This window comes from Plecotus auritus (genome assembly GCF_963455305.1).
Source record: "Plecotus auritus genome assembly, chromosome: 9".
In the NCBI taxonomy this organism is placed as follows: domain Eukaryota; kingdom Metazoa; phylum Chordata; class Mammalia; order Chiroptera; family Vespertilionidae; genus Plecotus; species Plecotus auritus.
Genome location: NC_137783.1, coordinates 126,306,111 through 126,332,588, shown reverse-complemented (window position 1 = coordinate 126,332,588; position 26,478 = coordinate 126,306,111). Strand labels below are relative to the sequence as shown.

The window sequence follows — 26,478 nt, the reverse complement described above, 5'->3', positions numbered from 1 at the left end:
ACACAGATATATATATAATGTAGAAAAATTTTAATATCTGTTAAGGAGATTCAGTATATGGCAAGTTGGACATTTGAAACCACTGAGGAAAAGGATTCAATAAAACCATGTAAACATAGTAATGCTATATTTTAAAATATGAAACCAAAGTCAGAACCAAAAGGAAAAGGTTGAAGATTTGACAATATGAACAAAAGTTCCATAAAGATACTTTAAAGAAAGGCAAACGAATGAAAACAATGTTACTTTCACTTCTTAGAATATCAAAGAATAAAAAATAAGTGTGAATTTTGAATAGACTCCTTATGATGTATTACCAAAAGTGGGACACTTTAATAAAAGGCACAAATGTATTCATTTTACTCTGCCACTGTCATCAACATTGGGTGTTATTAGTAACCAAACCATCTTCCTCAAGTCCACGTGATGGCCCCATTAGCTTTGCCAGCCTCCCTCAGAGGAAGATGCCCAAAGAAAATACCACCTGTTGTCTGTCTCCCACTTCAATAAAATACTTTTGTTTATTACTAAATAAATGAATAAAGAACATTAAACAATTAAAAATACCTGTTTTGAGATAAACAATCATCAGAATATGATTGCTTTGATTTGCATGTCAGTGATTATCCATGGTGATGGGTATTATTTAGAATGTCTAACCATTATCTTAAAAAATCCTTTGTGATCTGGCTGCGGTGGCTCAGTGGTTGAGTGTTGACCTATGAACCAGGAGGTCAGGGTTCAATTCCTAGTCAGGGCCCAGGCCCGGGTGTGGGCTGGAATCCTGACGATGCATGTACAGGAGGCAGCTGATCAATGATTCTCTCTCATCATTGATGTTTCTATCTCTCTCTCCCTCTTCCTTCCTCTCTGAAATCAATAAAAACTAAAAACAAATCCTTTGTACATTTATCTTAGAGACTTTCTTGTTGATGTATATGAGGTATTTTTACAAATATTTCCATTTGGTATATCCAATGATTGCTCCTCTTTGATTTAAGTTGCCTCCAAAGTGTTAAAAATATCTAAGCTGGCTTGTTTGTAAATGTTCTGTTCAATCCTTAGTGTAAGGATCAAAAGAGGAATGTTCCAAGGTGCTTATAAAGCAGGTTTTCAAGTTCATTTCAGGTTTAGAATATATGCCTACAAGAGCTCTGTGCAATCCTCAATTTAGACATAGAGCCCAAGTCAAGATAAACCATTAATGGATATTTTTGTTAAATTTTCAAACACAAAATTTTAAGCATCACTATTAAACAAGCAAAACATCTGAATAATTTAAAAGGCAAAACATTGCCTTATAATTTCAGTATAATTTTCACGTCTTAAAGTGAAATACAAGTAAAATAGCTGGTTTTACAATAACCTTAATTTCAAAATGAGGGTGCAAATACCATCTATTTAAGTTAATTAAATAGCAGGAAGGGTCACAGTAATAAATACATAATTCACACTGCTGAACTCCCTTCAATTGTATAGGACAGTGCCTGTAGCACCAGAATAGATCGAAGTAATTAATCAGTGTCAAATAGATATAAAATGACTGATGTTGTTGAGCGTGTATACCGTGGTGAGAGCTGCGAAGGACATTCTCTATGGAGCTGAGCTGTACCACCTTGTTTAATCATCGGCAGACGGCTATTAGAATACCACAAAGCAGTGCTGCAGTTCAATCAAGAACAAAATTAATCTCATTTCATGTGGTTTAAATTCAGTGGTTTTTAAAAGTTATTTTCATTCAGAGCAATGACATTTTATTTCCCCAGAAGGAACAAAAAAATTCATTATTGTCACTATTAAAGCTCAGAGTTAAAAAAAAAAAAAAAGAAAGAAAAAATAAATGGATTCTCCATTTAAAAACTTACTAGGTATATACAGAGAAAGAGAAATAGCCTGACTTTAATCATATTTCCAAAGTCAAATAACACAAAAATGATCTGGGTTTTTTAAGTAAATACTGCCATATTAGTTTGTAAAATAAAATTGTACATTATTTTTAAAGGAAAAAGAAAAACATACGATCTGACTTTAACATTAAAGTAAGCGTTCCCTAACTCTTTTAAGAGTATTCATTCTTATTCCCACAATGCTGGAAGTGCTCAAATGTTTAGAGCACTTCTTTTGGGGCTATTTTTTTTTAACTACATTGTAAAGAAAATAACAAACAAAACAAAAACAAACTAGGCTCATTATTGTACAGTTCCATCTTGCTATTGGCCAAATGTAGAATCTTAGTCTGGGAAATTTCCTATTCACATTGTCTTTGCTTACTTTTTTCTTTTTTTACATTATAAACATATTTATTGCTTAGAATGTTTATCTTTTTTAAAAATGTATTTATTGGGGTGACATTGGTTAAAAAAGTATACAGGTTTCAGGTACACAATTCTACAATACATCATCTGTATATTGTTTGCTACTGTTGACTTTGTGTGGATGCCTTTATCAGGTTGAGGAAGTTCCTTTATTTCTAGTTTGCTTGAGTATTTATCAGGAATGGACATTGAATTTTATCAAATGATTTTTCTATAGTCATTGGTGTGATCATGTGTTTTTTCTTCTTTAGACTGGTAGCTTATGGAGCACATTAAATGACTTAAAAATATTGAATAAGCCTTGCATTCCTGGAATAAACCCCCCATATGGTCATGGCATTGTTCTTTTTACAATATTGCTGGATTCAACTTGCTAGTATTTTGTTGAGGATTTATGCATCTATATTCATAAGGGATATTGGTCTGTAGTTTAATTTTCTTGTACTATCTTTGTCTAGTTTTTGTTATCAACATAACACTGCTCTCATAATTTTAGTTCTCTTTTCTGAAAGAGACTGTATAGATTTTGGTGTTATTTCTTTTTTAAGTGATTGAGAGAATTTGCAATGAAGCAATTTGTGCCTGGAGATTTGTTTTATGGAAAGATTTTGATGCTGGCTACCTGTTTTTATAAATAAAATTTAATTGGAACATAGTCACAGCCACTCACTTACCTAATAGTGTTTACCTGCATCTACTAAATTCAACTTATACATCAACAGTGAAATCAAAACTGTAGAATTTTATGAAATATTTTAAATGTATGGAGAATAATATAATGACTACCTGGGACCCACTACTCAGCTTTGTTCAATACTAACATTCTCCCACAATTCCTTCAATATTAAAAATAAATAGTTCAGATACCTGGCACTGAACCCCCTTCATAGCCTTCCCTGATCTTATTTCTGTCCTTCCCCAAAGGTAACCACTACACTGAATTCAGCGGTTATCATTCTTAAGTGCTGCTTCTTACCTCTACTATGTGTGTATGTATGTTTTTAGAATTCATATAAATGGTATATTGTAGGAATCATTCTGCCACTATTTTTCTGCAATGTTGCTTTTGATAGACACACATATATGATTTATTTTATCTACTATATTTTATTGCATGCAACTACCAAATTTATCTATCTTCTACTGATGGACATTAAGGTTGCTTCTAATTTTTCACCTCTACAAACCACTGTTGTGAAAGATTGTGGGAGAGATTGTCAAAATACATGCCTAGAAAAAACTGTCGTTGTAGGGATGTTACATGTATTCTTAACTTGATGGTATCAAACTGTTTTCTAAAGTTGTTGTACCAATTAAGACTACCAGCAGCAGAGTATAAAAGTTACATTTGCCTACATTATTGCCAGCACGTGGCGCTGTTAAATTTTATGTATTTCCCCCCCTCCCCATCATAGTGATAAGAAACAGTGTCTTCTCGTTTTAATTATCTTTTTCCTGAGTTACTAGTGATGTTGAATAACTCTTCATTGAAGTTTGTTGTACTTTCAGCTTTCCTATAGTCAGGAAGCTTTCATAAAACTGAAATAAGAAGACTTATGTAATAAGCAACTTAAATTTTAAAAAAAGGTTTTATAACCAAATTCTAACTTTTGGAGCTAAATGTGTAATATGGAAGAACTATGGGTGCTCATATAAGCGAACGACCAATGAGATATAAAACAAAGGAAGGTAGAAGTGACCAGTCCTTGAACACTGTAGGATTTGAGGAGATGGAGACAATTGAGTGAATTCCAGACAAATATATTTTGAATATGCTAACTACTGAAGAACGTTCTCTTTTATTTGTACTTTAGCTTTATTTGTAATATTACTCTTTAGTCAGTTGGGAAATGAAAATATTATATTTTCTTTTGGTTATATTTGCAACTTTGTAAATACTAGTTATCGTTAAAGAAAAGTTTTCTGAATTCTTCTGTGGTACTCAAAATAAGAAGTACATAATATGTAACATACATTTTAACTGGCAGAAATTAGATGTAAATATAAGTTTTCTTTTAAATTACTTCTTTAAAAGAAATCTTATCCTTAGCAACAGCATGGATGGACATGGAGAATATTATGCTAATGAAATAAGTAAGTCAGAGAAAGATAAATACCATTCATTTCACTTATATGTGGAATTTAATGAACAAAATAAACAAATAAAACAGAAAAAGACTCATAGATACAGAGAGCAGTCTGACAGCTGTCAGATGGGAGGCAGGTTGGGTAAAAGAGATGAAGGGATTAAGAAAAAAATACATAGACAGTAGTGTGGTGATTGTCAGAAGGAGGGGGAGGTAGAAGAGAGTAAAGGGGGGATAAGTGGTGACAGAAGGAAACTTGACTCTGGGTGGTGAACATACAATGCAATGTACAGATGATGTATTATAGAATTGTACACTTGAAACCTGTATAACTTTATTAACTCGTCACCCCAATAAAATAAAAAATTTAAAAAATTACTTTTTTAATGAAATGATATGCCATCTAAAATTTATTTAGATGGTAAGCTCTAAGAACATCTTATTTTAGCATCTATTATACTCCTTCAAATAGAGTGGGTACATAAAAAGTGGTTGTAGAATGAATGAATGTTGTATATGCTTCAGAATAAATAAGACACTTTACCCCCTTTTTCTCTCTCACCTGCTTTAACTGAAAATGGCTTTTCCAATAAAAATACTGTTTGTTTCCAGTGTGTTTCGGTACTCTGGGGGCCCGTAGAGAACACGACCTGCAATGGTAGAGTTCAAAAGTATCTGATGAAGTACAAGATATTTAATATCATGGTACATTAATCTACTACATCAAATACAAGCTCCAATTGCTTACAATAGCAAAATGCTTATGATCAAACACCTTGGGGCACAAAAGTAAAATGCAATGTATTTCACATAATTAATTCTTATGAGACAACTCATAATACTTACCCTGTTGTGGCAATTCTTCTCAAAATATATATCAAAGTAACCAGCAATTGCCTGTTTTTAAAAATAAATAAATAAATAAACAAACAAATTACATGACATAATTTACTATTCAGTCTTTTAAAACATGGCAAATAAAAAAAAACATTTCAAAGACCAGATACCTCTTAAACTTATGGCAGGTCACCATTTTTTCTGGAAAAGATGTTATAAGTAAAAATAAAGTAATATAATTTGGCTCTTCCCCACAGAAACAACACAATAATAAGGGTAACAAGGCTAATCAAATAATCAATATGCTTTATTAGAGAAATGATCATGGTAGACTACTGAAAGGTTAAAGACTATAAGGAGAGAGAGGCTCAGCAGCCTTTTATGGGTCCAGACCAGCCGTGGGCAAACTACGGCCCGTGGGCCGGATCCGGCCCGTTCGGCTGTTCTATCCGGCCCGCGGAGCCAAAAGAGCGGAGGGTTCTCTTGCTCTCCCCTCCGCTCCTTTACTTTGAATTTATATTAGTTCACACAAACACTCCATCCATGCTTTTGTTCCGGTCCTCCGGTCCAGTTTAAGAACCCATTGTGGCCCTCGAGTCAAAAAGTTTGCCCACCCCTGCTCCAGACTCTCCTGCTGAGATGCTGCCATGCGAGGTAAGGCATCCTGGACCCTGCGGTTCTAGTCAGACCTCCAGACAACTGCAGCAGCTCAAGAGACCCAGGAGAGACCAGCAGAAAAACTAGTAGATAATCCAGTCCAGACTGCAGAATCATAAACCAATAAATCTAAATGATTGTGACTTCAAAGCATTAAGTTTTGGGGTAGTGTGTAAAACAGCAATAGAGAACTAAAACATACTCTTTCATACAAAGACAGCTCATTAAATTTCTTCTGATATTATTATGCATCCAATTTTAAAGCAAACCACTATGAATATTTTTGCAATGAGATTATGGAGTATTTAAAAGTTACTTTTCTTCTTCTGAAAATAAAATAAAAATCAGTAATAGTACTCAAAAAAAACTTATGTTTACGCAAATAGCCAAAAGAGAAACTCCAAAGTAACTCTAAGGGTTACTATGATAGTACAAAAAGTCTCTAAAAGAAATTAACATATTTAGATGAATATAAAATTTTCATTTATTTTGTTTAAACTTTAAATACCATTCCTTTTTCTTTCACTACTGGGACTAGCTTGACTTAATATATTTTTAAAACTGGCATTAAATAAAGCTCCTAAAGTGTTAAAAACAGGACACTGCTGCTTTTGTTGAGAACGTGAAGTTTTATTGATCTGTAGGTTAATATGGATTGAATCCAAACCAAATTCAATATTTAACCTTCAGGTTCATTATACTTTAGATACCAAGAGAAAAATCGAAACGCTATTTATAGTTCTGTCAAATAGGATTACAAAGCAACGTAGTGTTCAGCTATAGGTTATTACAGAAAATCATGTAGCTAACGAGAACATTTCTAAAATAATACAACCTTTTTTTTCAGCTGATTTCCTGATACCTCTCCAATGACTAATTTAACTGTTTTCTTAAATTTATTCCTATATGTCTATCTTGTTCACCACTATATCCTTCGTGGCCAGAGCAGTACACAATTCATATTTGCTGACTGAATGTGCTATGACATACAATTTTATTATAGTACTTATCATCTATATTTTAGTTAGTTTGCCCTATCAGACTGTAACTTATTTATAAGCAAAGCCTATGAGTAATTTATATTTTTATGCCCTTTACCCAGCACAAATCTGTTATACAGCAGATTCTTAATAAATTTTAAATAAATTTTTTTAGTCTTGTTTCTTAAATTAACTAGCCTCATTATATAGTGCACTTGACAAAATGATTGAATAACTACACTTAGAATGGAACTAATAATTTTCAACTCTGAAAAAAATGGAGAGTGTAGATCAAATATGGGGAAGAAAGATAGCAGAGGACCCCCTAATTCTATGTATAAAGCTGCACAAGTCTCAGCCTAACCCCTGAGCTACACAGCTCAGGTGAGATCCAAACCAACATAACAGAGGCTGAAAAAATTGAACTAAAACTTCAATCACTGGCACAACTCCTAGGATTAAACCCTGAATAAATGTGTGTGGGGAAAAAAAAACCAAATCAAGTGGCAAAGACGTAGAGAACTGAACTAAGATTTGGAAAAACCTGTACAAATCTCAGACTAATTCCTTAAGTGCATATGTGCAGGAGAGACCCAAAACAATGTAACATATGCTTAGAGAATGACTAAGATTTGAACCACTCTCTGCACAGACACTATTAACAAAACTCATGCTTTGACTTGAAATGGTCTGACTGCCTGCTAACACCAAACATGAGCATTATCCGGACAATTATAACATTACAAGAATTCACACAACAAAGCATGTACATCTAATAGAAAACACAGTGAAATGAATCAGAAGATAGGAATTCTCATAAAAAAAATAGAAACTATCCTATAAAATAAAAGGCTAATATGCAAATCGTCCCCTCAAGAGTTCGACCGGGAGTTCAACCACTCACTATGACGTGCGCTGACCACCAGGGGGCAGCACGGAATGAAGGAAGGCTCCAACCAGCAGCTAGCCGGCACCTGGGGGAAGGAAGTCACCGGCCAGCAGCCGGCAGGTGGCAGCTGGGAGAAGGAAGGCCCTGGCCAGCAGCCGGAATGTTCTGATAGGCTCTGATCGCCGGCCAGGCCTATGGACACTACCCCATGCACGAATTTTGTGCACTGGACCTCTAATAAAAAAAACACATATAGAATATTGAGAACTGAAAAATAATGGAAACAAAAGAACTCCCTTGCTTGGGAGTTGAATTGCAGAATGGAGATAATTAATAGAAATTATTTGCCCTGACCGGTTTGGCTCAGTGGATAGAGCATCAGCCTGCGGACTGAAGGGTCCCAGGTTCGATTCCGGTCAAGGGCATGTACCTGGGTTGCGGGCACATCCCCAGTAGGGGGCGTGCAGGAGGCAGCTGATCGATGTCTCTCTCTCATCGATGTTTCTAACTCTCTATCCCTCTCTCTTCCTCTCTGTAAAAAATCAATAAAATATATTAAAAAAAAAAGAAATCATTTAATTTTAAAAACCAAGGGGAAAAGATTGAAATAGAATGCACAGAGTTGCAGGGAACTATAAAGCTAACATACATGTAATTGGTGGTCATGATGGAAAAGATAAAGCTATTGAAGCAGAAAAAAAACACCTTTTACATTTCTATATCCAGCAAAAATATCTTTCAGGAATAAAGGTAAAATAAAGACACTTTCAAGTAAAGGAAACAAAAATAATTCATTGCCAATGGACTTTTTAGAAGAATTTTAAAAGAAGTTCTTCGGGCTGATGGGCTACAATACTAGAAGGAAAACCTGAAACATCAAATATAATACAAGACCAATAGGAGTAATAAATAATTAGGTTTTATAAAGGATCATCTTTTCCCTTCAGAATACTTATAACTGTTTAAGGCAAAATTACAACATCATCTGGTGGGGTTATCAATTCACACATATAATCATAAAGATCAGTGCAGTAGGTGGAAGGGTAGGAGGGAGGAAAAGTGAAATCCCACCAACATATGTAAGTGTTTATAAAATCTGGAACTGAAGAAGGTTTTTTAAATGCTACACATGGGCAGACTTAATGTAAGGGAAATTTAAAACTTTAATATCAAAATTGAAAGGCAACAAATCTGAGAATATTTGTAATACATATAAAACAAAGGGTCACGTGTTCTTTGTACATTAAACTTCTAAATTAGTAAGAAAACAATATGTCAAAAGAAATTAAGACAAAGGACATTTCTAAAAGAAAAATCAACTGATTAATAAGCATGTGAAAAAAGATGTTTGACCTACTTAGAGAAAAATGAGTAAATTAAAATAATCAAAACATTTTTTTAAAATGATAATATTCACAGTTTAGTGGGAAACATGGCACTCATTGTGGGAAAATAAACTGAAATAACCTTTCTAAAGGGAACTTAGCAATACATATTAAAAGACAAAATATTTGATCAATAAAAACAAAAAGACAAAACATTTGTATTAGAAAGAAGTCATACATGAAATAGTACAAATGATATAATTCCATTTATATATAGAATATTCAAAAACAGCAAAACTTATGGTATTGTAAGTCAGTATATTAGTTATCCTTATATAGGGATAGAAACTGAAAGGGGTTACCTGGTGGACTCCTGGTTTGCTGTTAATATTCTTAAGCTGAGTTGAGTACATGGTGAATATTTACTTTGGGCAAATTTATCCAACTACACTTATGATTTGTGCATGTTTTCTGTTTTCTAAGTGCATGTTATATATTCAATTAAAATGTTTACATAATGTATATACTCAATGACCCAGGAATTCTAAAAAGTATTCTATGGAAATTATTAAGTATGCCTGCAAAGATTTAGCCATAGGATGTCAATTTTAGCTCAAATTTTCAACAATAGGTGACCAATTAATAAATCATAAAATCTCCATACAATGAAATGTCATTTGGCCATCAAAAGTAATCCTATAAATATTTATTGATTTGGAAAAAGTCACAATATACTATTTTATAGTTTCCTTGGAAATGCATCATAGTATCTTCAGCTCCTCATGCAGAGTTACCTTCCTAATGATGTTTGGTTGAGGGTAATGTTAAGATCAGTTCTCCAGCACACATTAAGCAGAAACGTGAGGAACATTAGGAAGAAATTCACCAGAGATTAAAAATTATGTGCAGCCCTGGCCGGTGTGGCTCAGTTAGTTGGAGCCTTGCCCTGTGCACCAGAAGGTTATAGGTTTGATTCAGGTCAGGACACATCCTTAGGGTATGCATTTCATCCCAGTTGGGCGCATAAGGGAGGCAACCAATCAATGTGTCTTTTTCACATTGATGTTTATCTCTCTCTCTCTCTCTCTCTCTCTCTCTCTCTCTCTCTCTCTCTCCCCCCTTTATCCCTCTCTGGAATCAATTAAAAATAAATAGATAGATAGATAGATAGATAGATAGATAGATAGATAAATAGGTATGTGCAGATAATCTACTTATTGATTAGCATTCACATTAACTGAGAAAGTGAAAGACTCTTACTCTGAAAACCCAAAGGGAATTTCTGGTTTAAAAAATTGGTAATTACCCTCAAACACAAGCAAGACCTAGAATGCCACACAAAGAAAACAGTATTTAAAAATCTTATTTTCTTTTTGCTGTATAACTGATCCTTAATAATTAAAATAGAAGTTAGAAAAGAGAAAAATAAACCTTAACCTTGAAACATAATTATATAAACCAATTGACCTATAACTAGTGTTTTTATTTCTGCAAAGCCATTATAACCAAATATGTCAGTTGATTTGGGAACAAAACTATTTTGCTTCAGAATATGAATATGCCACCTTTTTTCACTTATAGTTTCACTACCTTATTATCATCATGCCATCACGTTAACAGGGTATCTCTAGATCTTTCAAATGTTAATTTCAATAAATTTATCCTTTCTCTGTGGACGTCATTCAACAATAAGAAAAAAAAACAACAAGCATAGGAAATTGAAAATGAAGACTAATAGACAATGGTAATAAATAACTGCAGCACAGCTTGACATGTGCTTAAAAAAGATCAGATATGTTAGAAGACCTGACCACAGAATAAATTCCTCTTTGTTCCACATATATATCTTGTCAGGGGCAAAAGGAACAGCTGAGGGAAAAAATAAACATTAAAATCAAATATCTGTAAGAGCTGAGTTAATCTGCAAAGGCAAGGTTATAATTAAATAAATAAAGTTTCACTGAATTATACAACAGCCCTTAGATTGAGAGAAAGGAAAATGAGTGGTAATTAAGAACAATACTGATGATGATGGGGGAAAAAAAAAAACAGAATGAAAGGAAAACACATGCATACAGTAAATTTCTAGAACAGTTTGATCAATACTTATAATTTGTTGAAAATCCTCCATAATTACTTTGAAGTACATAGAAAAATAAGACATGTAACATTATTGTGCATCTTAAATATTCCTAACCATCAGAATAGTTTCAGAATGATCTGTTCATCTCTTTGTGCATTGCACAAAAAGAAAAAAAATTCACAGCATTTGTAAACTGAATCATTAAAATATCTGTTTTAAGACACAATTTGCTTGTTTAATCCAACACTTATAAAGGTAGATGCAGCTCATTTGAAGAACAATGCTCATTTGAAGAACAATGATTTGAAATAAAAATGAATTACTTTCTCATGTATTTTGGTGTGATGAGTATTTCTTTAAAGAGACCGTATTGTGTGTGTGTGTGTGTGTGTGTGTGTGTGTGTGTGTATGTGTGTGTATAACAGGATGGCAGCCAATGAAATAAGATCAGACTAGACCTTATGAGAAAGAAGGAAATTAAAAATTATCATTATCACTATCACCTGCAGGGAGTAATTTATCATTTCTGTTCTTCATTGGTATCATGTTCCAACAGCGTGTGGTTACAGCAGATACAATTAGGCAGCTGTCCACAGAAGTAGGAGGATAATGTGCTTTTGATGGAGTTTATCCAAGCATGGAGACAGAGTGCTTGTAATCCATGCAGCAGAATCACTATAACAAAAATACAATTCATTTTTTGTGGAAGTATTTCTTTCAGAATCTTAAAATGGAATTCAAAAGCCAACTGCTAGGTCTAAAGCAAGTAAAGAAAGAGTAAGAAGATAATGCATAAAAATGATTATTTTAGCGTACATCACTGTATATAAACCAACCAGATGAAACTACAAACAAAAGACATACAAGCTACTGCAAAAAAGCATCAACTTGGCTAGTGATAAATGGCATTAAAACTAAGAAAGCATGATCAACAAACATGAAAATTACATTTTAGGATTTTCTCCCAATATTAATTATACCTTAAATTATGGACTCTTTCTTCTTCAATTAATTTTCTATTTTATCCCAAGAGAAAATTTGCATCTTTTCTTTCTTTCATAATTCCTCTAGGGAACAATACACATTAAGTGCCATATACTTCTCAAGGGATATTGCCAAATTGAGTAGTTTAGAAACAGACCTAGCAACATGGTCTGTAGCAAAACAGACAATAGGTCTAAAATTTCTTAAAGGTACTTTATTTTTCCAATTCTTGACTCACTTTCCCACGAGGACTAGTCCTTCCTGTGAATACACAGATATACATATATCAGACATCTGAAAACATAGGTACTTTAGGATTTTTTGAAAATCTGGATGGCAATATTTACAATGGTTTGTACCAGAAGATTAAGTCAAAGAAAATCTGAACTGGGAAGATTACTTCCTTACAGGTCATTATGCTAGGGAAAGTGCCTGAATCAAAGAGGAAAATACCTGGTCAAACTCATTTATTATCACAACCTAATAATTCTAATTGACAGTCTCTGAGATAAGTCTAGGGAGAACTCTTTCCCTGTCATCTCTAATCAAGAGTCTACTCTTATTGATTATTTGATAAACAAACCATTTTTATGCTTATTGCTATGCTTCAGATAAGTATTTCAGTCCTGTTTGAGTGTGATTATTTCTCTTCTAAATATTGACATTGCTGATTTCAAGTATAACCCTATACCTATCTACAATTAAAGTATGATTATAATGTAGCTTAAGAATTTCAACATTCCACTCATTATATTTTAGAACAATTTGATATTCAAGTCCTTTTTTAATATAGCTCAAAATCAATGTTAATGAATTTTTTAAAATGCAGATTCAAAGGAGCTGTAAGCTTGGCTTTCAAAAGAAGATTAAGCACAATTAGCACAATTTTAAAACATAAAAAGGCCATCAAGAGTGTTAATGTTGCTAAGGGTGTAAAGGAAACAACGATCACAGGCCACTGAAGATATAGGGAAACTGTTGTTAATTTGGATAAAGAAAAAGCAATTAGCCAGTGACAGCATTTTGGAGGCAGTGATATATGAACAAGCAAAGATGCTGCATTCTGACCTAAAAGACACCCCTGGAATGAGGCTAGAAGGTGGTTTGATAAATTTTAGAAAAGTGATTATTTATAGATTGAACAGTACATAAAAATAGCTGATATCCACCTCATCTGCCCCTAAATGGGCACATGTTCACTAAATAAAATGGAGGGTATGGTCATCTGTACTATTTAAACCATTATTTCTTTCACAGACTCTTTTTTTTAAGTGTAAATAGTTAATTTAGTTTAAGTTATAATTAGTACATGATGCTATTCCATTGGATTTGCTCTTTATTTTAATTTTAAAAAATCATTTGTACTTTTCAATTAGAGTTGATATACATTATTATATTAGTTTCAGGTATGCACCCCAGTGCTTAGACATTATATAACTTACTAAGTGATCTGCTGATAAATCTTGTACCCATCTGACACCTTACATAGTTATTAAATACTAGAGGCCTGGTGCACAAATTTGTGCACACTAAAAGGAAATTAATTAGAAGAAATATTTTTGTGTTGCTATTCGCCCTTTCTCTATAATAGAAGTGTCAACCAAATTCACGATCGACAATGACAGATCGAAACACACGTGTGTGACTGGCGCCAGCAAGACCTTTATATGTATTGTGCATGCGCGAGTCAACTTAGCCTTTTATATATATAGAATAAACTTGCTTAATTAGACCTGCTTTCTGATTTAGCTAAACTTTTTCCAGCCCAGTGAGGCACCCCAACTTCTCTTTCAGGTAATTGTCAGCAATAAAGCAGTAAATATCAACATGAAGCAGATTATTGTAGATCACGCAGGGAGAACAAAGGGTAAAATATTTAATTGCAGCAGTGTTTGACTATATTCTGCACAGTGAGAAAACCTGAAGTCATTTTCAAGGTCCACAATTTCTTACTTCTTTTCAGTCGGGTCAAGTTTCTAAACTTCCTAAATCTCCGTTTTTCAGCTAATGAAAAGAAAATAGGATTCCACTGAGTCTCTTATCTACCTACTTCAGGATCAAATGTCACACTTCACAGACATTTGGTTAAAGTGTGAAATGTCTGCACCTGGCTATAAAGCAAGTCGTGTTCCTGGGCTGAAGAAACTGCAAGGAGTCTAGTCGTAGCTAGGAAGAGGAAGCCAGGTGTTGCTACATGACGTCATTACCCAGCGCCCACAGCCACCGTTTCCAGGTTGGGCTGGGCTGTGGGCAACATTTTGCACCATGGGGGTCTTGGCAGCATCAGCTACAATTTGGTGGGTTGTTACTCCAGAGTTGTGGCGGGGCCTATGTCCCACTTGGGGGAAGCCGAGTTTTGCTTTCTGGATGCCAGGTCCAAGGTGCCATTTCTCTGTAAATGTTCAGTGTGCAGCACAGCAGCTCCTGTGTTGAGCATCTGCCCCCTGGTGGTCAGTGAGCATCATAGCGACCCGTTGGATGGTCAGACACTTAGCATATTAGCCTTTTATATATACAGATTATTGACTATATTCCCCATGTTGTACTTTATATCCCCATGACTATTCTATAACAACCAATTCTTCTATATTTTAAATCCAAAGTGTGTTTATTAGGATGGTTCCCCGTTTGTCAGGGTGCTTTTATTGCTGCTTCCTTCTGAAGGAGCATCCTGTCAGCCTTGGTGGAATACTTAAAAGAAGAGATTTAAGTATTCCACCACCATCCTAGCCTAAATAGCCTGAAAGAAAAAAGTTCAGGACCATGCTCTAGATTATATGGTCATTCATACAAGGAGAAACCTAAAACTGGTTATAAAGGTAGAATCACATCATTAAAAATGCTCTCCCCCTTCAAGACATAAAATTTACTTAATGGAGCCTACTGAAATATATACCAGATGTCCCACTAAAGTCTATGATGCAAGTTCAAGACAAGTCTTACTATTTCTAAGCAGCACAGATGTGATTTAATAATTAAGTTTCTTTAGCTGATTAGCTTTGCAAGGTCAAAATTAGGTCAATGTACACCCCAAAGTACTAACAACTGATTTAATACTCAAGAATGAGTTTGGAATTAGTAGGTTTCTATTGACAGAGATTTTCTAAAAGCCTTGAAAGACGACTTAAAGAAAACTATTGCAAAGAAATAGGCTCATTTTGATTTTTTCTTAAGCCATTAGAAAATTTTAAAGCTTAATTAAAAAGTAAAATGAAAACAAAGAGTACTATAAGGAATCACTAAAAATTTGTTGTAACATTTAAAAGTTTCTTTTAGTAACATCTACATTAGCCTTAGAAAACAGTAACTCAAAGACTTGTTTTTACTCCATCCAAAGATAAATTTATCTTTTGAGTACTTATCAAGTATATGATTAAAAAAAAAAAAGAGGAAAAAACCAAAATGAGAATTGGGAGGTAACATACAATTTATTACTGGTTCACTAATAACTTTTGTTTATTTTTACTTACTTTTCCTAATTTTAAAAAAGACTCCTGTTTCTAGTGAAGATGTAACAGAAAGAAAACACTCATATTTTCCATGAAAACCATCGAATAGCCTTGGAAGAAAATAAGTTTAAACAATTTTCAGCGAGGGATGAGCCCTTTCTAGTTGAGCAGACAGAAATAGTGGCTTTCATAACTGAGGGAATTTATCTAATGTTGGGTCTATGGGAAGGAAGGAAGGAAGGAAGGAAGGAAGGAAGGAAGGAAGGAAGGAAGGGAGGGAGGGAGGGAGGGAGGGAGGGAGGGAGGGGAGGGGAGGGGAGGGGAGGGGAGGGGAGGGAGGAAGGGAGGGAGAGAGGGAGGGAGGGAGGGAGGAGAAGAAATAGAAGGAAGGAAAAAATGAATGAACCAACAAACAAATAACCATAAGCACAGGAACAATGCTTGAACAAGAACCCAGCCACTTTTTATGGCCAGGTCTGGGCTAATATGATGCACAGGAATTTAGAGAAGCCTGAAAAATAGAGCTAGTCCTCTCTGCAAATCAAGAATGTGGATGAAACTGGTGGTTATGCTCCAAAAGCAGGAAGAGAGAGGTTTTCCTTCAGTGCTTAGATCCCAAAGCCAAAATCATCTGCAACTACACAGTTCACCATCACCATTAACATCACATTACTATTCAACTCTCTGCTATTCCAGAAACTCTTGCCCAAGAAGAGATTCTTTGTTTCAGTCACTCAAGAAAACCTATTTATATAAACAAGAGACTTTTTTTAAAAAATATATTTTATTGATTTTTTACAGAGAGGAAGGGAGAGGGATAGAGAGTTAGAAACATCGATGAGAGAGAAACATCGATCAGCTGCCTCCTGCAACACCCCCTACTGGGGATGTGCCTGCAACCAAGGTACATGCCCTTGACCGGAATCGAACCTGGGACCCTTCAGTCTGCAGGCTGACGCTGTATCCACTGAGCCAAACCGGTTAGGGCTAAACAAGAGACTTTTCAACTAAACCTGTGAGTAAATACATTTTCTCAAGAATAGATGACTCAGCTAGACCACTTATTCTTCTAAATTCACTCAGAAAGCCAACCCTCACAATGTCCACCAATTCTCAACTAGATAAAGAACCATGCCAAATCCAGACCAGCACCTTCCTCTCGCTCTAACCTCTTGCTCCACACTGAAAGACCCACCAAAAATCAGATCTCCCAAACCTCATAAAATCTTGACTTTGTCTTCTTCCCTAAAACCAGCTTTATTCTGATGGTCTTCCCAGAAAATTGGCAAGAGAAAGAGGCCTAATCTTGAGCTCAAGACACTGGAAACTAACAGTGGTACAAAGCTCTGACCAAACTCAACTCCAGTTTAGATAAAAGAATCAGCCCCGCATCCTAGCTAGCAGGCAGTGAGTTCAGGCTCTTCTAGGGGAAAATATTAACTACTGTAGTCTGTACTAGTCTTTTATACAATGTCTAGCATAAAATATAAATTATAAAAACAAAACATTGCCCATAAGTAAAAGAAGTAGACTTACAGATAGCTCAGGGAATTGGTAAATAGACCCTAAAAATGATTATAAACATATTAAGGAATATAGGTTTTTAAAAATTGATATAATTAGCTAAAAAGACGAAAAATGATAACTCAAAATATTAAAATAGAAACCCTGGAGCTAATAAATGTAGTATTTAAAATAAAAATATTTACTGGCTATCAACAGCAGAAAGAATACAGATTAAGAAAACAACGGTGAGCCTGGCTGGTGTGGCTCAGTTGTTGAACATCAACCTATGAACCAGGAGGTCACAGTTCAATTCCCAGTCAGGGCACGTGCCCCAGTGCACTTGATCTCCACTAGGGGTTGTGCAGGAGGCAACCAAAAGATGATTCTCTCTCATCATTGATGTTTCTGTCTCTCTCCCTCTCCCTTCCTCTTTGTAAAATCAATCAAAACATCCTATCTAATAAAGAGAGAATATACTAATTGACACTCACGCCATCGCAGAGATGGCAGAGCTCACAGCCAATAAGGAGGAAATATGCTAATTGACTGCCCCGCCCTCAAAGATGGCAGCACCCACAGCCAATAAGGAGGGAATATGCTAATTGACTGCCACGCGCTCAAAGATGGTAGCGCCCAGTCCCCTCAGCCGCTCCGTCTGCCTGTCTCCGGAATCCCCCAATCGCCCAGGGCCGGCCCAAGGTGCAGGCAAGCCTCGGATGGCAGCTGCCCAGCCGACCAGGGCTGCCCGAGGTACAGGCAAGCCTTGGATGGCGGCTGCCTAGCTGCCCAGGGCCGCCCGAGGCACAGGTAACCAGGGCAGGCCGAGGCTTGCACTGCCGGCAGTGGCAGCAGCAGAGGTGTGATGGGGCATCGCCTTCCCCTGATCGCTGGGTCGCCTCCCACCCCTGAGGGCTCCTGGACTGTGAGAGGGGGCAGGCCAGGCTGAGGGAACCCCCCTCCAGTGCATGAATTTTCATGCACCGGGCTTCTAGTTTTTTTAAAAAGGGAAAACAACAGTGAATTAACAGATGAATTGAAATTATACGAAAGTGCAATTAAATGGCCTTTCTTTACATATAAATTAGGCTTCTTTGTTTGAAATAAAATTAGGCTTGTTTGAAATAAAATCTTTTTTTTTTTTTGAAGGGATAAAGAAGAGTAAATTTTTTTTTCTTTCTCATGGAACATTGGCTATAAAATTTAATGACAAACTAATTTTTCCTCCAGAAAATACCTCTTTTCTGCGCTCCCAGTCCCAGACCAACCTATATATATGTCTCTTCATATCGTTATATTCATACTGAAATGTTCTTAGCACCTACCTCCTTTCTCTCAATTAAATGCCTTTTCAAGACAAGAATAGGTTTTATGTTTCCTTTGTGTGTGTTCATCCACAGATTTCAGACCAGGCACATACTCAGCATTTAATATTTAACAAACTGAAATAGCCATTAATATAAATTTTATATTAATATACAAAATTTAAAAGTTGCAATAAAAAATTAATTAAGTCAAATGCCACTGTACTAATATTTATGAGTAGAATCTAAAATAAAAGAGTTTACTGTAAGAGGTTTTTAAGTACAAATATAAAAAAGTCTACTATTCATAAGGTATGTAAATGACTAATCACTATGTTGTACATCTGAAACTAATATACTTTATGGTAACTATAATTTAAAAATAAATTTAAAAGTTTTAGAAAAAATTGTTTTTAAGTCTCCTGTTCTTTTGGTTTAAGTCATTGGTTCATCTTTAACAACTGTAGTAAAAGAAAAATGCCTAGGAAAAATAACATTCTTTTTTAAGTAAGGTTTAAAAACATGTTAATGAAAGTTTATACAAACTGAACATTGCTGTGTCAGTCATTATTCCAATGCATGTTAAAGGTAGAATAAAATAAAATACAATGAAGTTAAGATATAAAAATGATTGCTTTTAAGAGATAATATAACAAATGAAACTCTTTACATGTCAAAGTTATTATTTACTAGGGGCCTAGCACGTGAAATTGGGTGAGACCCAGACCCAGTGCGCCATAGGACCCAGAGCCAAGTCCCGCTGGTGCCGCGGGACCCAGCATCAAGTGCCGCCACCACAGGATGCAGCGTCAAGTGCCGCCGGTGCCGCGGGACACAGTGTCAAGTTCCTGCCACCTGTGCGCGCCTCGCCGTGCACACAGCCTCCTGATGACCGGTCTTTGGCCGTGACGGCGTTAGGGCCACTGAGTTTTTATAATATAGATGTACATGAGCATATAACCTGATAAAACTATCTTAAATATTTTCATTTTTAAGGTGAACAACACATTTGTTCTAGAAAAGGCAGTATGAAAAGCTATTTAATATATACCTAGGATTATAAAAAAGGATGCTTGTCTCTATCTTTAAGAAGCTTAAATAGATGCTAATATAAACACTGATGGAACATAAAGAGAACATTATACAATTATATAGATGACATTAAAAATAAACTAGAATTCACAAGATAAAATGTTAGTTCCAAACTGTATAGCCTTAAATCATTTGCTTTTGAAAACCTATAAACTTTCCATTAAAATAATGGGCTTTATTGTTCATTTACTGTGAGGTTAGGCAGGCTGATATGACAAAAGTCAGTTGCTAACTAAGCCTTCATATAGCACCATAAAAGCAAAGGTGAAACTGTTAATAATCTATACTAATAAAAGCCTAGGTGGCCCTCACGTCATCACAAGATGGCTGCCCCCATATTGTTACAAGATGACTGCCACAAGATGGCCGCCACAAGATGGCCAGCAGGGGAGGGCAGTTGTGGGTGATCAGGCAGGCAGGGGAGGGCAGTTGGGGGTGACCAGGCCGGCAGGGGAGGGCAGTTGGGGGCGACCAGAACGGCAGGGGAGGGCAGTTGGGAGCGATCGGGCCAGCAGGGGAGGGCAGTTGGGGACGATCAGGCTGGCAGGGTAGGGCAGTTGGGTGTGATCAGGCCGGCGGGGAAGCAGTTAGGTGTCAATCAGGCCGGCAGGGGAGCAGTTAGGGGGTGATCAGGCTGGCAGGCAGAAACAGTTAGGGGCAATCAGGCAGGCGAGTGGTTAGGAGCCAGCAGTCCTGGATTGTGAGAGGGATGTCCGACTGCCAATTCAGGCCCAATCCCTGTGGCAGTCAGACATCCCCCAAGGGGTTCCAGATTGGAGAGGGTGCAGGCTGAGCTGAGGGACACTCCCCCAGTGCACAAATTTCATGCACCAGGCCTCTAGTATAATACAGTAAAAAATGCTCAGAAATTACTATGCATGTGTTACTAATATTCATTGGAAGATTAGCCTTTAACCATTATAGACAACCAAACTCAAGACATGTACATATAAATATCACGTTAACATAAAGTTTGTTAATGTACAACATTAAATTAAGAATGCTACCAGCCGAAACCGGTTTGGCTCAGTGGATAGAGCGTCGGCCTGCGGACTGAAGGGTCCCGGGTTCGATTCCAGTCAAGGGCATGTACCTTGGTTGCGGGCACATCCCCAGTAGGGGGTGTGCAGGAGGCAGCTGATCGATGTTTCTCTCTCATCGATGTTTCTGGCTCTCTGTCCCTCTCCCTTCCTCTCTGTAAAATATCAATAAAATATATTAAAAAAAAAAAAAAAAAGAAGAAGAATGCTACCAAATTTCTTCTTTGGTGGGTGTATGTGTGTATTTCTGTGTCTGTGCTGGTGAGGGACATCATTAAAGATTCTAATAAGCTTGAGAAAGTCACCTAAAAACACTATCAGTCTATAGCACACATGCTATTGAAATTAAATGCAATGGGGGTGTTCTTAGCATCTTGTTAATTTGAAAAATCCAATTTTCTCTAATATTTTAATTAAGCCACCAATTTAGAATCCCATTAAGAAATAAATGGTTATGTATATACTTAAAATGGCCTTAGCAACTCAGAGACATTGTCCCTCTTATTTTTAAGCTATGCATTCAAGTTTCAAGCACAAGAAAAAAACTATTTCATATATTTGAAGGTTTGTATTTAGCAATACAAAACTGGATACTTCTTTTTTCACTCAATCTAAAAAAAACCACACCTCTTCCTCCCCAAAGTAACTTCCTCCAACTTTTACCAGGCATTGTTTTTATTTTTAGTATTTTCACTAATTCTTCTGACTAATAGGAGAAACAATGTTCCAATTAGACACTCATCCTTTTTAATACCTTTGTTATGAATTATTCCCAAGTAACTGGGGGAATAATCTATCATTCAAAAGTAGGCTTGCATAATAATTAGCTGCAGACAGTCGTAGAGGAAAGTGTAAGGAGTTGGCACCACCTCAAAGAACAAAATTGCTGGAGTGGATATGGGTGGATAGTTGGGACTCACAAATAATGAAAATGTACTAAAAGCATTAGGCAACAAACTCTTATTCATGTCAGGCTCACATTAGAGTAAGCATGCTGGGAAGGAAATGAAATTTCTAAGAAAATGTAGATGCTTAACCAAATAACTACAAGCTTACTCTGAAAGTGTAAAGAAAAAAAAAAATTCAAGGTCTACTGTTCTCTGCTACAAAAAGGATATGTGACTTATTTTATCATATAAATCTGTCAGTCCTATCGCTGAGGAAGAACACATTCCCTTTCCCTTTCCCTTCCAACAACTGCTAGACCATTGGCCAACAGTAAAATTTTTCAAGTCTGTTTTAAATGTAATTTGCAACTTCATTTTTTCCACACCTAGAAAATCTCATTCATAACATTACTTTATGCTCCTTTAAAAGTTTGTGCATTCATTCATAACATTACTTTATGCTCCTTTAAAAGTTTGTGCATTCCACCAAGAAGGTTTTTTTGGTCAAAAAAGAGTAAGGATATTTCACAAGTAAAACTTTACAGTGATTTTTTTCTTCACCCATAAAATGAGGAGTAGTATTAGTACCCACTTCATAGTTATTATGAGGACTAAATGAAATAATGCTTTTAAAGTGATTAGCACATTGCCTGATATGCAAGAATCAATGACTCAGATATTATCACCATGGGAAGACAATTTATATTGACTAAGTATTTCACAGGATAATCTCAGAATAGTTAACACTAACTGTTAATTACTAAAATTTACATCGTCAGTGCCTGGCATGCATCCAATAAATATGGTTTGAAACTATACACTCCTCTCAATGTGAGTTATTCAGCAGTAATCAGACATATACAAATCTACTCCCACTTCCTGCTACCTCCTCCCAAACCCTAAGCCTGACTCATTTCCAGAGTTTTATACTAAAACCATTCAGGCAAGTTAGAAATAAAAATCTTAATAATAAAAGCATAATATGCTAATTGGACCAGACATCCTTCCTTCTGGACAAAGCCTCAGCGGGCGGGGGCCGCGGCAGAGGCCCCCAGCTGCAGCGGTGGTGGGCAGGGGCCGGGATCAAGGCCCTTGCACCAATTTCGTGCATTGGGCCTCTAGTGTAAATATAAAAGGTTCTTTACATCTACAAGATAACTTTGTTTCTGATTCTTTTTCTTATGGAACTCTGTATAGGGACAAATGCAGCAAGTACCTATTTGATACGTTATTCTTCAATATAAAATTTTTTATAATCTTTGGATTAAACACACTTCATTTTTTGGTTTTGTTTCTATTTTACTCTTTTAGAATAAAACTAAGATCATTGAAAGATAAATGCAATTTTTTAACCTAAAGCTTCTTGTACTCTATCTACTATTAAAACACAACAATATTATAGCTAAAACTACTTTCCAAGACATATTGATAGCCAGGGTACAACACAATCTAGGTTCAGTCAAGCAGATGTGCTAAATGAAGATGTGTGTAAGGAGGAACTAGACAGCCTGAGTTGGTAGGGGAAGAACAGGATGGTAGTAGAGTTTTATTCATCTGGGGTTGTCAGTGGTGGCTACCACGTACTGAGTGGGTCAGGAGCATTAGAGTTGGTAGCTTGGTAGCAGGCTAGTGCTATGGTGTTTAGTTGTTTCTAGAAATTTAAAATATAATCCTTTCCTTTAGCTCTCCCAATATGTCTGGAAATTATCTCATTCTCTTTAGTAAATAAATCCCTTTCTGCTTAAATAAGCCGATTTGGACTTTTGTCTGAAACTAAGAACCCTGACCAATACCCAGAAAATAAAGAACTTATCAATGAAACTCAATAAACTCATCTGTCTATATAAATTTCAAAAACATGCATAACTAAAAACAAACACAGTGCTTAAAAGTCTTCACTACAGTTTTACATTTTTGAAGGTACTGATAGTAGATTTGAAATAATATTATTTAATAATAGTGGTGATATGACAACTAATTTCTATGTAAGAATTCCCTTACAGGATTGGTCAGTTGTTATTAATCAAGAGGTCTTTTTTAACTCATAAAGATTACTAACATCAAATCAGAGTAAGTTTAGGAGTCAAAACCTTTATTCTGTAATTTCAGTTGATCATATTTCAATTACTGAAAGCAGTAGAAAATCTGGGAAAAATTAAAGGGAAGGATGAAATTTTGCTTTTCATCAATTAAATAAATAACTATAATGGGTGACCCAAAATTATAAATCTGGGATCTAGATATTTAACTTTTAAAAATTGTAAAACAAACTTCTACATAAAGAACTTCTCAAAATATCAAAGCACACTGTCAAACTTATTTAGATATAAAATTATTGGATCAAAATGAACTGAAATTATTTTAAAGCAAGCCATAACTCTTTTGTATGCCAATCTGAACAAATATTTAAAAGAATTGGTTGAAGAGTCAAAGTTAACATGACCATAATCTGTTTTACACAGTTTCTAACAAAGCAGTTTTCAATAAAAATTTTAACTACTGAAGATATATTTAGTATTTTTAAAATGATATAATTGACGCTCAACCACTGAGCCATGCTGGCCAGGTCAGATCTACCTTTTCTTAAGCCTATACTTTTCTTATTATACCAGGTTGCTTTTTTAAATAAAGAGAAATCATTAGTTTCTTTATTTTTCACACATAAAAATAAAATGTTGTACCTAACAATATCTTATTTCCATCTCAATTTAGTGTTAAGAGTTATTGGGAGGACCAGGACATGAACTCTGATCTATGAAGATAGAGTGCTTTCAATTAATTATATGATCTATAATAATAAAAGTATAATATGCAAATAGACCGAACAGCAGAACATACGTCCAAATGACCACACTATGACATGCACTAGCATCAGACCAGTCAAGGAGGGTGCAATGCGATTGGTCGGGGAGCCCGCCATTGCCCCACAATCGCCCCGCAGAGGGGAGCCCAGGCCATCCTTTGCTGGGTGATCAATGCAGGGGCTCCATGATCTATCGCCTCAAAGAGGGAGGCCCAGGCCACTGGCTGGCAGGGCAATCGATCGGGGACTGGGGAGGGCTCTGAGATCGCCCCAAAGAGGGAGGCCCAGGCCATCCTCTGCACAGTGATCGATTGCAGAGCCCCGGCTGGGTGGGTGGGGCCTCCCTCTGCAGGGCAATTGATCTGGGGGCCCCGCAATCAATCACCCCACAGAGGGAGGTCAAGGCCACTGGCCAGCGACACTGTGGCGGGTCTGCGGAGCTGGCCAGCAATTGCTCTGCAGAGGGAGGTCCAGGCCAGCCAAGCGATCGCACCCCACACCTGAAGAGGGAGGCAACTGATGGCGGGGGATGGGGGGCAGCGCCACACAGATGGCAACCAGTGGCAGCAGCGGGGGCGGGGCCAGCTGCCAGAAGCTGGGGGAAGGAAAGCCCAGACAGGCCCTGATCGCCGGCCAGGCCTAGGGACCCTACCCGAGGGGTCCCAGATTGCGAGAGGGCACAGGCCAGGCTGAAGGACCACCCCCCGTGCACGAATTTTGTGCACCAGGCCTCTAGTAGGTAATAATGACTAATTTATAAAGAAAAATCATTATGTAAATGTTGTTTCCTAATACTTTCTCTTCTGAACTAAACTAACTTTTTTGAAGTCTACTGGCCTATTAAAACAGATCTATTTAATAGCTTAACCAAGGAAAAGATAGACTGTCAAAGGCAATAATATTTTTCATTTATCACAAGAGTGGCAATTAATTCATTAGCTTGACAGTCAACTGCACTGCTGGTGATATTCGCAAAAGTCAAATGAAATAACTTACCGTGCACAAGGATGTCTTCGTGATTTTCAGGGTAAAATCTGAAGAAAACTCCAAATCTGAGACAGATGTTTTATGGCAATCTATATGCTACCCATTAAAAGAGTGGAGAAAATAATTTAGTAAAAATAATAAAAACAAAACAAACACAGATAAATACTTCCTTTTGTGCAAAAAGGATTACAGTAAACTGATGTTTTTCAAACTTTAGTCATTTACACCCACTTTTGGGATTGTTTCCAAATTTAAGGGTTACTAGCACTATCGGTTCATTTTTTTTAAAAAAAATCACATTAGTATTATTCACTTGGACGTTTTGTAAGAATAGTGTAGTGGCTCAAATCACGGCTCTAATGTGGTCAAGATTTTTCTAAGACATAATAAAGTACTTTCAAATAAAAAATGTTTTCCAATTAAAATTGTGTATACCACTAGTGCAGTACATTGGCTAGAAATTGTGTGATAACAGTCATTTCTTATAGGAAATGCCAACTTGAAAACATATCCTATATAATGAAAGCCTAATATGCTAAGTGTCCCGTTGTCCAATAGGCCGTTCAATGAATCAAAGCATTATATGCTAATGATATGCTAAGGTAGCTCAACCACTCGCTATGACATGCACTGACCACCAGGGGGTAGATGCTGCAATTGGTAGGTTAGCTTGCTGCTGGGGTCCAGCCGATTGGGACTGAGTGAGACGGGCTGGACACACCCTGGAGCCCTCCTATGGTCCCTCCCCGGCTGGCCAACCTCCCGCGTCCCCCGCTCCCGGCTCCGATCATGCACCGGTGAGGTCCTTCGGCCTGGCCTGTACCCTCTCACAATCCAGGACCCCTTGGGGGATGTCAGAGAGCCAGTTTCGGCCCAATCCCGCAGGCCAGGCTGAGGGACTCCACTGGTGCACCAATTCGTGCACTGGGCCTCTAGTACTAATGAAAAGAATAGAATGATTTAGAATTCATTTTGTAATGGCAGTTGAAGATAAGTTTGTTAGATATTAGCAAACCAACTATGAAGATTCAACTAAAAATAAGTCAAATATTCTTATTTTCCCAATCTTCCCTGGTTTAAGTCCTTTTCCACTTTATTATGGAGAGTAGATGGAATCAGTTATAGTAGTGTGACCAGAATATGTTGTAAGATTGTTAACAATTGACTTTACATGAGTAGATTATAACACAGTGGACACAATTCATATGATTATATACCTGAACCATTACTCTATTTTAGATAGTTTTAGAAAATTT

General features: G+C 36.4%; 1 protein-coding gene across 3 annotated transcripts in view; it reads right to left on the bottom strand.

Annotated features, from left to right (window-relative positions):
• The window catches only part of PRMT3 (protein arginine methyltransferase 3), a 93,146-nt gene that overhangs the window by 6,015 nt on the left and 60,653 nt on the right, over positions 1-26,478 (bottom strand). For all 3 annotated transcript variants that reach the window (XM_080640025.1, XM_080640027.1, XM_080640026.1), the window contains 3 exons: positions 25,232-25,318; positions 5,249-5,299; positions 4,965-5,052 (listed from right to left, as the gene is read on the bottom strand). In XM_080640025.1, the coding sequence (XP_080496151.1) occupies positions 4,965-5,052; positions 5,249-5,299; positions 25,232-25,318 (226 nt within the window). The remainder of the gene's footprint in view (positions 1-4,964; positions 5,053-5,248; positions 5,300-25,231; positions 25,319-26,478) is intronic.